The sequence below is a fragment of the Xenopus laevis genome, chromosome 1L, assembly GCF_017654675.1.
Source record: "Xenopus laevis strain J_2021 chromosome 1L, Xenopus_laevis_v10.1, whole genome shotgun sequence".
Taxonomy (NCBI): domain Eukaryota; kingdom Metazoa; phylum Chordata; class Amphibia; order Anura; family Pipidae; genus Xenopus; species Xenopus laevis.
The window spans coordinates 223,681,762-223,692,350 of NC_054371.1; the positions used below are offsets into that span (position 1 = coordinate 223,681,762).

The 10,589-nt window shown below is 39.9% G+C and overlaps 1 protein-coding gene and 5 non-coding genes across 8 annotated transcripts; all 6 read right to left on the reverse strand.

The window, feature by feature from the left end:
• Nucleotides 1-323: 323 nt before the first annotated feature.
• Nucleotides 324-7,379, reverse strand: rpl17.L (ribosomal protein L17 L homeolog). 3 transcript variants are annotated; one of them, XM_018243362.2, is made up of 7 exons: nucleotides 7,348-7,379; nucleotides 5,579-5,632; nucleotides 5,014-5,054; nucleotides 3,160-3,294; nucleotides 2,749-2,847; nucleotides 1,259-1,450; nucleotides 324-407 (listed from the first exon to the last, which is right to left on the reverse strand). In XM_018243362.2, exons 2-7 carry the CDS (start codon nucleotides 5,616-5,618, stop codon nucleotides 360-362), a joined length of 555 nt encoding a protein of 184 aa, XP_018098851.1. In that variant the 5' UTR covers nucleotides 5,619-5,632; nucleotides 7,348-7,379; the 3' UTR covers nucleotides 324-359.
• LOC121396368 lies at nucleotides 592-659 on the reverse strand. The gene has a single exon (XR_005963005.1). It is a non-coding gene; the product is annotated as a small nucleolar RNA SNORD58 (small nucleolar RNA).
• On the reverse strand, nucleotides 1,624-1,690 carry LOC121396363. The gene has a single exon (XR_005963002.1). It is a non-coding gene; the product is annotated as a small nucleolar RNA SNORD58 (small nucleolar RNA).
• LOC121396362 lies at nucleotides 3,048-3,114 on the reverse strand. The gene has a single exon (XR_005963001.1). It is a non-coding gene; the product is annotated as a small nucleolar RNA SNORD58 (small nucleolar RNA).
• On the reverse strand, nucleotides 4,883-4,954 carry LOC121396369. The gene has a single exon (XR_005963006.1). It is a non-coding gene; the product is annotated as a small nucleolar RNA SNORD58 (small nucleolar RNA).
• LOC121396366 lies at nucleotides 5,704-5,773 on the reverse strand. Its single transcript, XR_005963004.1, has one exon. It is a non-coding gene; the product is annotated as a small nucleolar RNA SNORD58 (small nucleolar RNA).
• Nucleotides 7,380-10,589: the final 3,210 nt, after the last annotated feature.

The window sequence follows — 10,589 nt, forward strand, 5'->3', positions numbered from 1 at the left end:
TACTATACCAAGTACTATACGAGTAGCCTTACTAAAGGCTAGATTTTCAGATTAGAGAGAATTCTGTCTTTCAGTTGCAGCATCAGAGAAGCAGTTAAGATTGAGCTGTGTTGCTGGTGTTGGTGCAACCAGCAAAGTGTGTGGTCACAGATCAAACAAGGGTGTCTTTGGCTTCAATTAATTGCATATTATGCACATAGGGCCCTACCGAGGCCTTTAAGGCAGCAGTCGCAATTAACCTCACAGGAGGACACCGATAAAATTTCACTCTATACCAGTTAAACAAGCAATTGAGTTATTAAAGAACGAGGCAAAGAATCGAATAACAGTTTTTGGGAGCTTTATTTCTGTACAGGTATTTATTCCCGAGCCATGAGCTTCTGCTTTTTCAGCTTCTTCTGAGAGATCTAAAAAAAAAAAAAAAAAATTAAAAAGTTTACTTCAGTGAAATACCAGATCTGGTCCGTGTTCCATTCACACATTACCACATTGTATGCGTGGGAAGAGCACAGCATTAGTCTGTATGCATCTAAACAGAGTAATACAATATCTAGAAAGAAAGTGCTCATTTATAAACAGAATGGGATCAAAGTGGCTCAGAATTAAGGTTGGTTTCATGTTTGATTCCAAAGGTGTCCTAAGATAGTCAATCATTGCCACCATTACAAATAAAATACTTCACAGCAACTATAGATGTACAACTATAAAGGCACAGTAGCAGTTGTAACACTCCCCTCCAAGTTACTACAAGTCTATGGTAGATGTGTGGAGTAAAAAAAAGTCAGGGTAAGCTAGACACCAAAATGGTTGCAAAGGACAGTCTCATATTGGCACAAAGCAGCCCCGGAGATAGCGGGGGGGTCTGAGATACACTCGAGGAGAACGAGTATTTTGGTCGGATTAAAGGGAAAGCTCCAGAGACTTTGGACAATATTGCTATTAGCATATTTTGGCCTCAGCTTTATAATGAGCTTTAATCCATTTTTGAAAATGTCAGGAGAAGTCGTATTTGCTGCATTTTTATGTCATTTGAAAGACCAATTCATAAAAAAGTGTCTGTAAACTGTCTTTCTTTAATCAAAATATGAAAAGTGGAGGTTGAGTCAGAATTTAGGCGAATTTCTGTTTGTGAATATGTATTTTACACCAGTTTACCACCACTTTTACTCCATAAATGGTCTCTCTCCACTTCGCTATACTGTATCACAGATGGTTCTGTACTTTAATATCTTTACTGCAGAGGTTCTGTAACAATTACCTTTTTCTTTTGAGCGACTTCCTCCTCAGGTTTGGGGACGATCTGTTCCTTCTCAGTAAGGATCATTTCGATGTGGCATGGGGAGCTCATGTAGGGGTTGATGCGACCATGAGCACGGTAGGTACGCCTGCGCATCTTGGGGGCCTTATTCACCTGAATGTGCTCAATGACCAAGGAATCAACATCCAAACCCTAGGGGAGAAAGTTATAGTCACATTATGCCAACTCAAACTACATAAAAAAACAAAATAAAGGAAACTACAGTCTGTACATTTAATATATCATGGGAGAATAAGATCTCAAACGGCGACTTTTGTATAAAAAAAGAAAAAGGAGAATATTTTAAATGCTGTATTAGGAAAATAGTGGCTCAGAATTAAGGTTGGTTTCATGTTTGATTCCAAAGGTGTCCTAAGATAGTCATCATTGCCACCACATTTTATTGCACGTTTCTTTCCCCACAAGTTTATTTTTTCTTGTACAGGTATGGGATACATTATACGTAAACCCGTTATTTAGAAAGCTCCGGATTATGGAAAGGTTGTCTCCCATAGACGCCATTTTATCTAAATAATCCAAATGTTTAACAAGGATTTCCTTTTTCTCTGTAATAAAACAGTCGCTTGTACTTGATCCCAAGATATAATTAATCCTTAGTGGAAGCAAAACCAACCTATTGGGTTTAAAGGAAAACCCTTAATAAAAAAAAACCCTACCCCCTACTCTAGAGAGACCCCCCCCACCAAACTGCCCCCTCCCAGGCAAATGCCCCTCCTTGCAGATTCTCCTTTAAAGGGATACTGTCATGGGCAAAAAAAAAAAGTTTCACATCAGTTAATAGTGCTGCTCCAGCAGATTCTGCACTGAAATCCATTTCTCAAAAGAGCAAATAAGATTTTTTTTTATTTCATTTTGAAATCTGACATGGGGTTAGACATTGTCAGTTTCCCAGCTGCCCCAGTCATGTGACTTGTGCTCTGATAAACATCAGTCAATTTTTACTGCAAGTGATTTCACACCCATGCGTTCTCCCCCAGCTGCCTAACAGAACAATGGGGAAGTAACCAGATCACAGTTCCCTGTGACCTGAGATGCACCTACACACCAATACTACAACTAAAATGTAGGAGTGAATTATTTGCAGTGTAAACAGTGTAATTTAGACAAAATCTACATTATAAAAATAGACAATCCCTTTAATGTTTAAATGATTTTCGAATAGATTTAAGTATGACAATCCAAATTATAGAAAGATCAGTTATCCAGAAAACCCCAGCTCCTGAGCATTCTGGATAATGGATCCCATACCTGTATATTCAAATGATGCTAAAGAGTACACAACATTTGGGAGGAAGAGGGATCAGGCTCAGAGAACTGCATGTCATGCATATGTTAAAAGGAGATCTTGAAAAAAAAATAACTTTATACCAATATACTTTATAACAGTTAGAAAGTGGGAATACAACATTAGTATTAAAATACCCCCATACCTTAACCTCTGCATTGCTCTCAGCATTTTTCAGCATGTGTAGGAGGAAGTTTGCACTCTTTTTTGGCCAGCGTCCCTGTGTCCAATCCCACTGCTTAGCCTGTGTGTAGAAAGAAGTGTAAAATGCATAAATCAAATGGTTACACAGAGCTTACATATAGAGACATCGGAGCTACAGGCAAGGAGTGAGAAGCAGATCACTACTAACAAATCACGAGGGGAATCAACGCATTGCCTGAATACAGACACATTAAATGTAAGTGCTCAGTATTTCAGAGATTAGAGTTGAAGGATATCAAGGTTGCTCAGAATAAAAGATTGTTTTCATGGGTTTTCCAAAGGTGTCCTAAGATAGTCATCATTGCAACCAATAGTCATCGTTACAGACCCCCCCATCCCCTTGAAAACATACCTGGGCACACCTCCCAACACCACCATTGTAGCGGCGGAAAGGAACGCACTGCTTCTTCAGGGTGACGTCTTTCAGGTATTTGGTGGCCTTACGGATATGCATGCCTTTGATAGCCTGAGCCGTTTCACGAGTGTTCTAGGAAGAAAATCCACAAGTCTGAGAAACATCCACAGTCAAATCAATGAGTCTCACTGTATATAAAATCAGTTGTACCCTCTAAGCCTGTGTTTCCTAAAAGACCAACTTCCCAAAGCAACAATGAAATAAAGCAGTTTTGTAGAGAGAAAAAAATGTTGCCTTTAAAGAACTTAAGCACAAATGTTAGAGGCAATAACAGAAACAAGGTTTTGCTTCAAATCTAGTAACCCAGTCAGATAGTGATATATAAAACAGGTTAGGGAAAGATACACTATTACCAGGTGACCTGTCTGTTCAACATTGTATTCCTAAATCAAGGGGATTAAAGGGGACCCGTCACCAAAAAAAAAAATTCAAAATCCTATTTTATCACATTAGTCAAACAAAATGAACTTTAATTACACTATATAAATTATTTGAATCTTGTTTCCTTCAGTCTGGGAACTCAATTATAACAAGCAGGCAGGAGCCATATTGTGGACACTGTTATTAAGACAAGACTTGTATCATCTCAGAATCTTGTTTGTGCACCAGAATGGGGGACCTGATGTCCATCCCCATGTCCTGGCTACACAATTAAATGGTAAAGAGAACGGGGGAATGTGGGGAGAGCAGTGACATGTAGGAAGTGCTGAATGGAAAGTAATTGCCTAAGGCATAGAGGAGGGGCAGACAATATTTGATTGACAGCTGAGATATTAAAAGGATCTTACAACAGCTATGAATGCTTTAATAAAAAATAGAAATTGGATTTCATGTTTAATTTGATAAGGACTTTTATTATACAGATTTTGTTTCTGGGTGACAGGTCCACTTTAATATAAAGTTGCACCTCCATTTGCTGCTAGAACAGCCCATACTCTTCTGGGAAGGTTCCCCACTAGATGCTGAAACATTGCTGGGATTTACATCCATTCAACCACAAGAGCTTTGGTGAGGTTGGACATGGCTCAAAACCAGGCCTTAGGCACAAGGTGGCCCTAGACAATCATTACAATCTTTCCTGGAAGAGATGTTTCAATACACACGTGTAGAGCTGAATTGTCAGATACACATATAGAAACAATAGAATTCCACCTGTATCTGACGATTCAGCACTAACAATGGGCTCATCGCCTACCATACACAAACCAAACATCGCACAAAAATTTGTTTCGTACAATATTATCAGTGGCCATACAATGAAATAAAGCATTGAAATCTAAATAACAAAATCAGCCCTCTTATGACTCATATAGGATATTCTGCTCAACTGACATTTGGATGAAGATTAACTAGAGACCAATCAGGCAGGTTTGAGGTCCATATAAGGATCAAGTTGTTGGTTTGGGGTGCAAATGATCAATGGGTATCAAGTCATACCCATTGTGTGTGCGGCAAAATTGGATGAAGATCTGCTTCCAATGCGACCAGACTTATTAACCATATACCCATAGCTTTACATAACTTATAAACTTGACTTTCTAGACTTTCCAACACATTAACAAAAACCCACCCTAAATTCCAGGTCTATTCCAACCCAGTCACATGCTCACAGCCCCACATTCATTACATACTAACTGGGCATCAGGGGGAGATCAACATGGCTGCTCAGAATTCTTGGTTTCTTTTCATCTATAAATCTGAAGGTCTCCTAAGAATAACAACATCATTGCAGCCATGAAGATCACCCCCCACCCACATCAAACCAAGGCAAAGCTAAGCCCACAAACTTACCTTAAAGTGCACTCGAAGATTTGAGCCCCGTGCTTTGCATGCTGTCAGGAAGAATAATATTATTGTTAAATGGAAGTTGTGGGCACTAGTAAAAAAAAAAATAAAATTTTTTTTAAAGGTACAGCAACAACAAATGAAAAAAATATAATGTACTGTTGTCCTGCACTGGTAAAAGTTATGTGAAAGATTACTATAGTTTATATAAACAAGCTGCTGTGTAGCCATGGGGGCAGCCATTCAAGCACAGGATACACAGTAGATAACAGATAAGTACTACTATAGTTTATATAAACAAGCTGCTGTGTAGCCATGGGGGCAGCCATTCAAGCACAGGATACACAGTAGATAACAGATAAGTACTACTATAGTTTATATAAACAAGCTGCTGTGTAGCCATGGGGACAGCCATTCAAGCACAGGATACACAGTAGATAACAGATAAGTACTACTATAGTTTATATAAACAAGCTGCTGTGTAGCCATGGGGGCAGCCATTCAAGCACAGGATACACAGTAGATAACATAACTTGGTGTTAAGTTACTTTAAAAAGGTCACATCACTTACATTTTGTGGGGTTCTCCGGGTCCAGAGAATAGCGCACCATTGTTCCGAGATTATCTGAGCGAGGAAGAGATCAATGTTTAGTACAGAACAAATCAAAGCATCTAAAAGGGAAACGTATTGATGAAACTGCTCAGAATTATACGAGTTGTTTTCATGTTTTATTTCCAAAGGTGTCCTAAGAAGTCATCACTGCAGTTCCAGACAAGTCTCCGCTCCTTAGTCTCCAAGTCACAATCATTAGTGAGCACTTGCCTAGACTTTATTTGCAGAAAGGAAATGTGGGGCCCAAATGGCACCCCTAGATTTTCATGCGTTTCTAAGCTACTGCCACCTGAGAATTGTGGGTGCTTCTTGGCCAGTTTCCATGAAAATACACAGGGAAGCCACTTTAAAAACCCCAGGAAAGCCTGGAACGTAAAACGTACAACTACAACTCCCAGCATCCTCCTAATTAAAGGGGTGGTTCACCCTTAAGTTAACTTTTTGTATGTTACAGAGTAGCTAATTCTAAGCAACTTTTCAAATGGGAACTCCGGCTTCCAAACCAAAATTTGATAAAGAGGCCACATAACACAGAAACCCTTAATATATCCATCACAGTTACTGGTTTCTTCAAGAAGTATAAATAAATGCCATTTTCTATGCTGAAATCCAGCTCTTTAACAGTTCTTCTCTTTCTGCATCACTTGAAATCCTGGCAGGGAAGGAGAGACTAAACACTGATGTTACAACTTGTACCAACTTCTCCACAGCTTACAGACAGCATGCAGGAACTACATAACCCACAATGCATTGCACTGGGATGTTCTGTTCCTTATTGAAATCACGTGTGCAGGGAATTGTGGGGTTTGGAGGATGAAGGCTGAGGACAGATGGCTGTTGATATAAAGTAACAGTAGTCAGACAGCTCAGCAAAGTAGTCAGACAGATCAGCAGAAGAGCAGGGGGCTAGGCTTAGAAACCATTAAAAATCATGGTCTCCATATTTTTTTAATTGATGTATATTGCAAAGTTGCTTGAAATTATATCTACTTTTCAAAAGGCTTAAGTTATGTTCTTGTGGAGTTCCCCTTTAACCTTTTCCAGCTTTCAAATGGGGGTCACTGACCCCATCTAAAAAACAAACTATAATGCTACAAATGTTATTGCTACTTTACTACTCATCTTTCTCTTCAGGCCTCTCCTATTCCAATCAATGCATGGTTGCTAAGGCTATTTGGACCCTAGCAACCAGATGGCTGAAATTGCAAACCGGAGAGGTGCTGAATAAAAAGCTAAATAACTCAAAAACCACAAATAATAAAAACCAATTGCAAATTGTTTCAGAATATCCCTCTCCACATCATACTAACAATTACATTTAAAGGTGAACAACCTCTTTAAAAGACTAAATGAATAGTGGGAGATGCAGTTACACAACATAAAGGGGCTGTAACCTGACAATACCTGTTGCAGTGAGTTACATGTCAGTGCCACTAAACAGGAGATTCCCAGAAGTTTATCCCCAGGAACAGGCACCGGGGAAGCAACACGGACAGCTCGGCCTCTGTATAAAGCGCAAGTCCATAGGCCTCATCCCCGACATCTCCAAGAGCCCAGACACCGCTTCCCACAGCTCAGCCAATCGCAATACCGCTGCCCCCCTGTACTAGAGCAATCAATGCAATCTCCCAGATGGAAACGGACAACGCGAGGGGAAGGATGGCGGAGTTCACAAGCGGATTCATTCCCAAGCCCGCACCCAGCCACGGCAGCCATGTCTCACTCACCTCAGGCCGCGCAGGAAGAGGGAAAGCAAAGCATTCTGGGAGCGGTATCACAGCCTAAAGTCTCGTGAGATAAACGGCGAGATTTCGCTTCCTGTTACTTATTGGGCGGACATGTTGCCAACCACAGCTGCCTGCCAACCACTGTGGATATTTCATTATAATTAGTTAATTGATGAAATTATATAAATCATTTCATCAGTTCTTTTGTATAATGAATACACCTGCAAAATAAAACAATAAAGCAGCTGCTTTCCATAGCATAGTAAATAGAAAGACGAAGAACGCTGAATGTTCTGGACTGATTTTGTATAAGTAGATTTGAAACCGGAAGTCAGTCCATAAGTCTGTGTGGTAAATATTGGAATTTTGTAAATAAAGATTTAAGGATTCCAGTCAAATTGGGCTACTAATTTAAAGCCCAGGTAGCTTTTGAAAGTATGGATTTTGGCTACTTTTGGGCTTTTGTCTTTTTTAGGGTTGCCACCTGGCCATTATTTTACCTGCCTAGCCGGTATTTTACCGGCATGTCCACTCCCACATAGGGTTGCCACCTTTTCTAGAAAAAAAGTACCGGCCTTCCTGTATATTTATATTTTTTCCTATTAATAACCATCATTTTTACTAGCCAGGCCGGTAAAATACCGACCAGGTGTAGGGTTGCCATTTTTTCTGGAAAAAAATACCGGCCTTCCTATATATTTATCTTTTTTTCCCTATTAATAACATTGGAAACAACCATCATTTTTACCGGCTAGGCCCGTAAAATACCGGCCAGGTAGCAACTCTAACCAGGTGGCAACCTAGTTTGTTTACCAATTTGCCAACTGCCAAGTTCAATCTAAGACTACAATACCCAGAATGCAATGCGAGTTACCAGATTTTGGGCCCTGTACCCCAGTCTCCTACCCTAGTTGCCACCTTTTCTTGAAAAAAATACCAACGGCCTCCCAACTGTCCTGTTTTTAGAGGGACAGTCCCTCTTTTGACAGCTCAATCCACAGTCCCTCATTTGTACTGGAAAGTGTCATTTTACTCTGCACTGAACAGCCAGAAAAAGAAAGAACGTTTCTAACTTAATTGGCTTTTGGCACAGAGCCTAGAACAGCCACAACAGAAGATAAGATACATTTGTAACAATTCAAATGTATCTAGATAAGCAAATAAGTAATTGTAACAATATAAGATAACAGGTCCTTTGGGAGAAGTTAGACTCACAGCTTAAAGGGCAATTCACCTTCATTAGCAAAACTGTAATAACTGGAAAAAAAACCACAGAAATATGTTCAAACTTTTATAACCTGTGAAATTTTGTAAAATGAACATGCTAATTACGGGGTGTGGCCACAAAACCGGCGTGGTCAAAAATATTGCGTCACACTATGTGCGGCAACTTTTTTAGCCCTCTTTTTATTTTCAAAATGTTGGGAGGTACGAGGTATGTTTATGCATTTCCCCTATTAATAACATTGGGATCAAGCTTCATTTTTACCGGCCAGGCCTGTAAAATACCGGACAGGTGGCAACCCTATTTGTACTTCGGAAACCAGCCAAAGTTTTTTCTTGCCCTAATGTGAAAAGCCTGTGTCTCCCACTTAGGGTTGCCACCTTTTCTAGAAAAAAAATACCAGGCCTTCCTGTATATTTATCTTTTTTCCCTATTAATAACCATAATTTTTACTGGCCAGGCCGGTAAAATACCGACCAGGTGGCAACCTAGTTTGTTTACCAATTGCCAACTGCCAAGTTCAATGTAAGACTACAATACATAGCATGCAATGGGTGTTACCAGATTTTGGGCGCTGTACCCCAGTCTCCCGTCACTCTTAAGCATTCTCACATTTTCTGGTGACTTTCCTCAATTTCGGACAATTTTGGGGCAAAAATCTGCTGGCCACCAAAAAAGGTTGAACAGTTTTACCAATATTTATTGAAATTGTATATGAATTAGGGCGTTATGGGACCTCTATACCTCATGGGCCCCCCATCTGTCCCAATTTGCTTTATAGAAATATTTGAAAAAGGCATATCTTCATATTTATACGTGTATTTTTTAGACTTTTTTTCACTGCACATATTGTGATACTTTTGTGTGTCTCTTGGCTAGTTTTGGGCTGGTTGTGTAGCTGACTTTACTGGTTTTGAAAATTACACCTGGCAACCCTGGTTCACCTTTAAGTTAGCATGTAATGGAAGGGCTAACTCCAAGCAACATTTCAATCCAATTGTATTTTGTATCGTTTTTAAATTATTTGCCTTCTGACTTTTTCCTGTTTTCTAATGGGGGTCACAGACCCTATCTAGAACAAATGTTCTGTAAGGCAACACGTTTATTGTTATTGTTAGTTTTTATTACATGTATTTCTATTCAGACCCTCGCCTGTTCATTTTCCAGTCTCCTATTCAAATCCGTCTGTAGTTGGTATGCTAATTTAGACCCTAGCAACCAGATTGCTGAAATCACAGACTGGAGAGCTGCTGAATAAAAAAACGAAATAACTAAAAAACCACAAATAATAGAATTAACACATTTACCTCTGAAGCTGATAGGATTACCACCTTTTATGGAACATAAATACCCAGTGACTTCCTACAGTTCTGTGTTTTCACATATTAATAACCGGTGGCAACTTTAACTTACTTGTCGCTGTTAATTTCCCTCCTCTGAGCTCGGTCAGACTGGGTTGATGGGACAATGGGGAAAATCCTGGTGGGCCCCTCTGGCCTGTGAACGATTGGGGCTCCTCCAAATGGCTGATCGTGGTCATAATGGAGCAGTTGAGGGGATGTGGGTGGCGGGTATTCAGCATCAGGTTACGACTTTGGCAATCGCCGTGAGGTAGTGTGGGGGCCCCTGAAGTGGCGGCCCCAATGAGCCTCAGACATCCCAGTGCAATGCTGCCTGTCACAGCTAAAGAGCATGACAGGGTTGCCCTGCTAATGAGAATAAAGACTTTTTAATAAAAGTGTGGAGTGCTGCCCATTCCAGATTTCAAACAGCCAAATCAAGTCCAGATCTGCTTGTATGGTGAACTCATCTATCAAGTAGATCTGTGTATGTCCACAGAGCAAGGCCACTAATCTATAACAAAACCATTAAAGTTTGACTGCTTAGCATTTGCCTTAAAGTGGACCTGTCACCCAGACATAAAAGCTGTATAATAAATGTCCTTTTCAAATTAAACATGAAACCCAATTTATTATTTTTTATTTAAGCATTCATAGCTGTTCTAAACTCATTTAAA

What these genes read in the sequence shown, in the direction of transcription:
- rpl17.L (XM_018243362.2), bottom strand. Translation starts at nt 5,618, where the DNA reads ATGGTGCGCTATTCTCTGGACCCGGAGAACCCCACAAAAT. An exon ending in CCCGGAGAACCCCACAAAAT is followed by an intron (nt 5,055 to 5,578) that starts GTAAGTGATGTG and finishes TCTTCCTGACAG; the next exon opens with CATGCAAAGCACGGGGCTCA. An exon ending in GTGTTGGGAGGTGTGCCCAG is followed by an intron (nt 2,848 to 3,159) that starts GTATGTTTTCAA and finishes TTCTACACACAG; the next exon opens with GCTAAGCAGTGGGATTGGAC.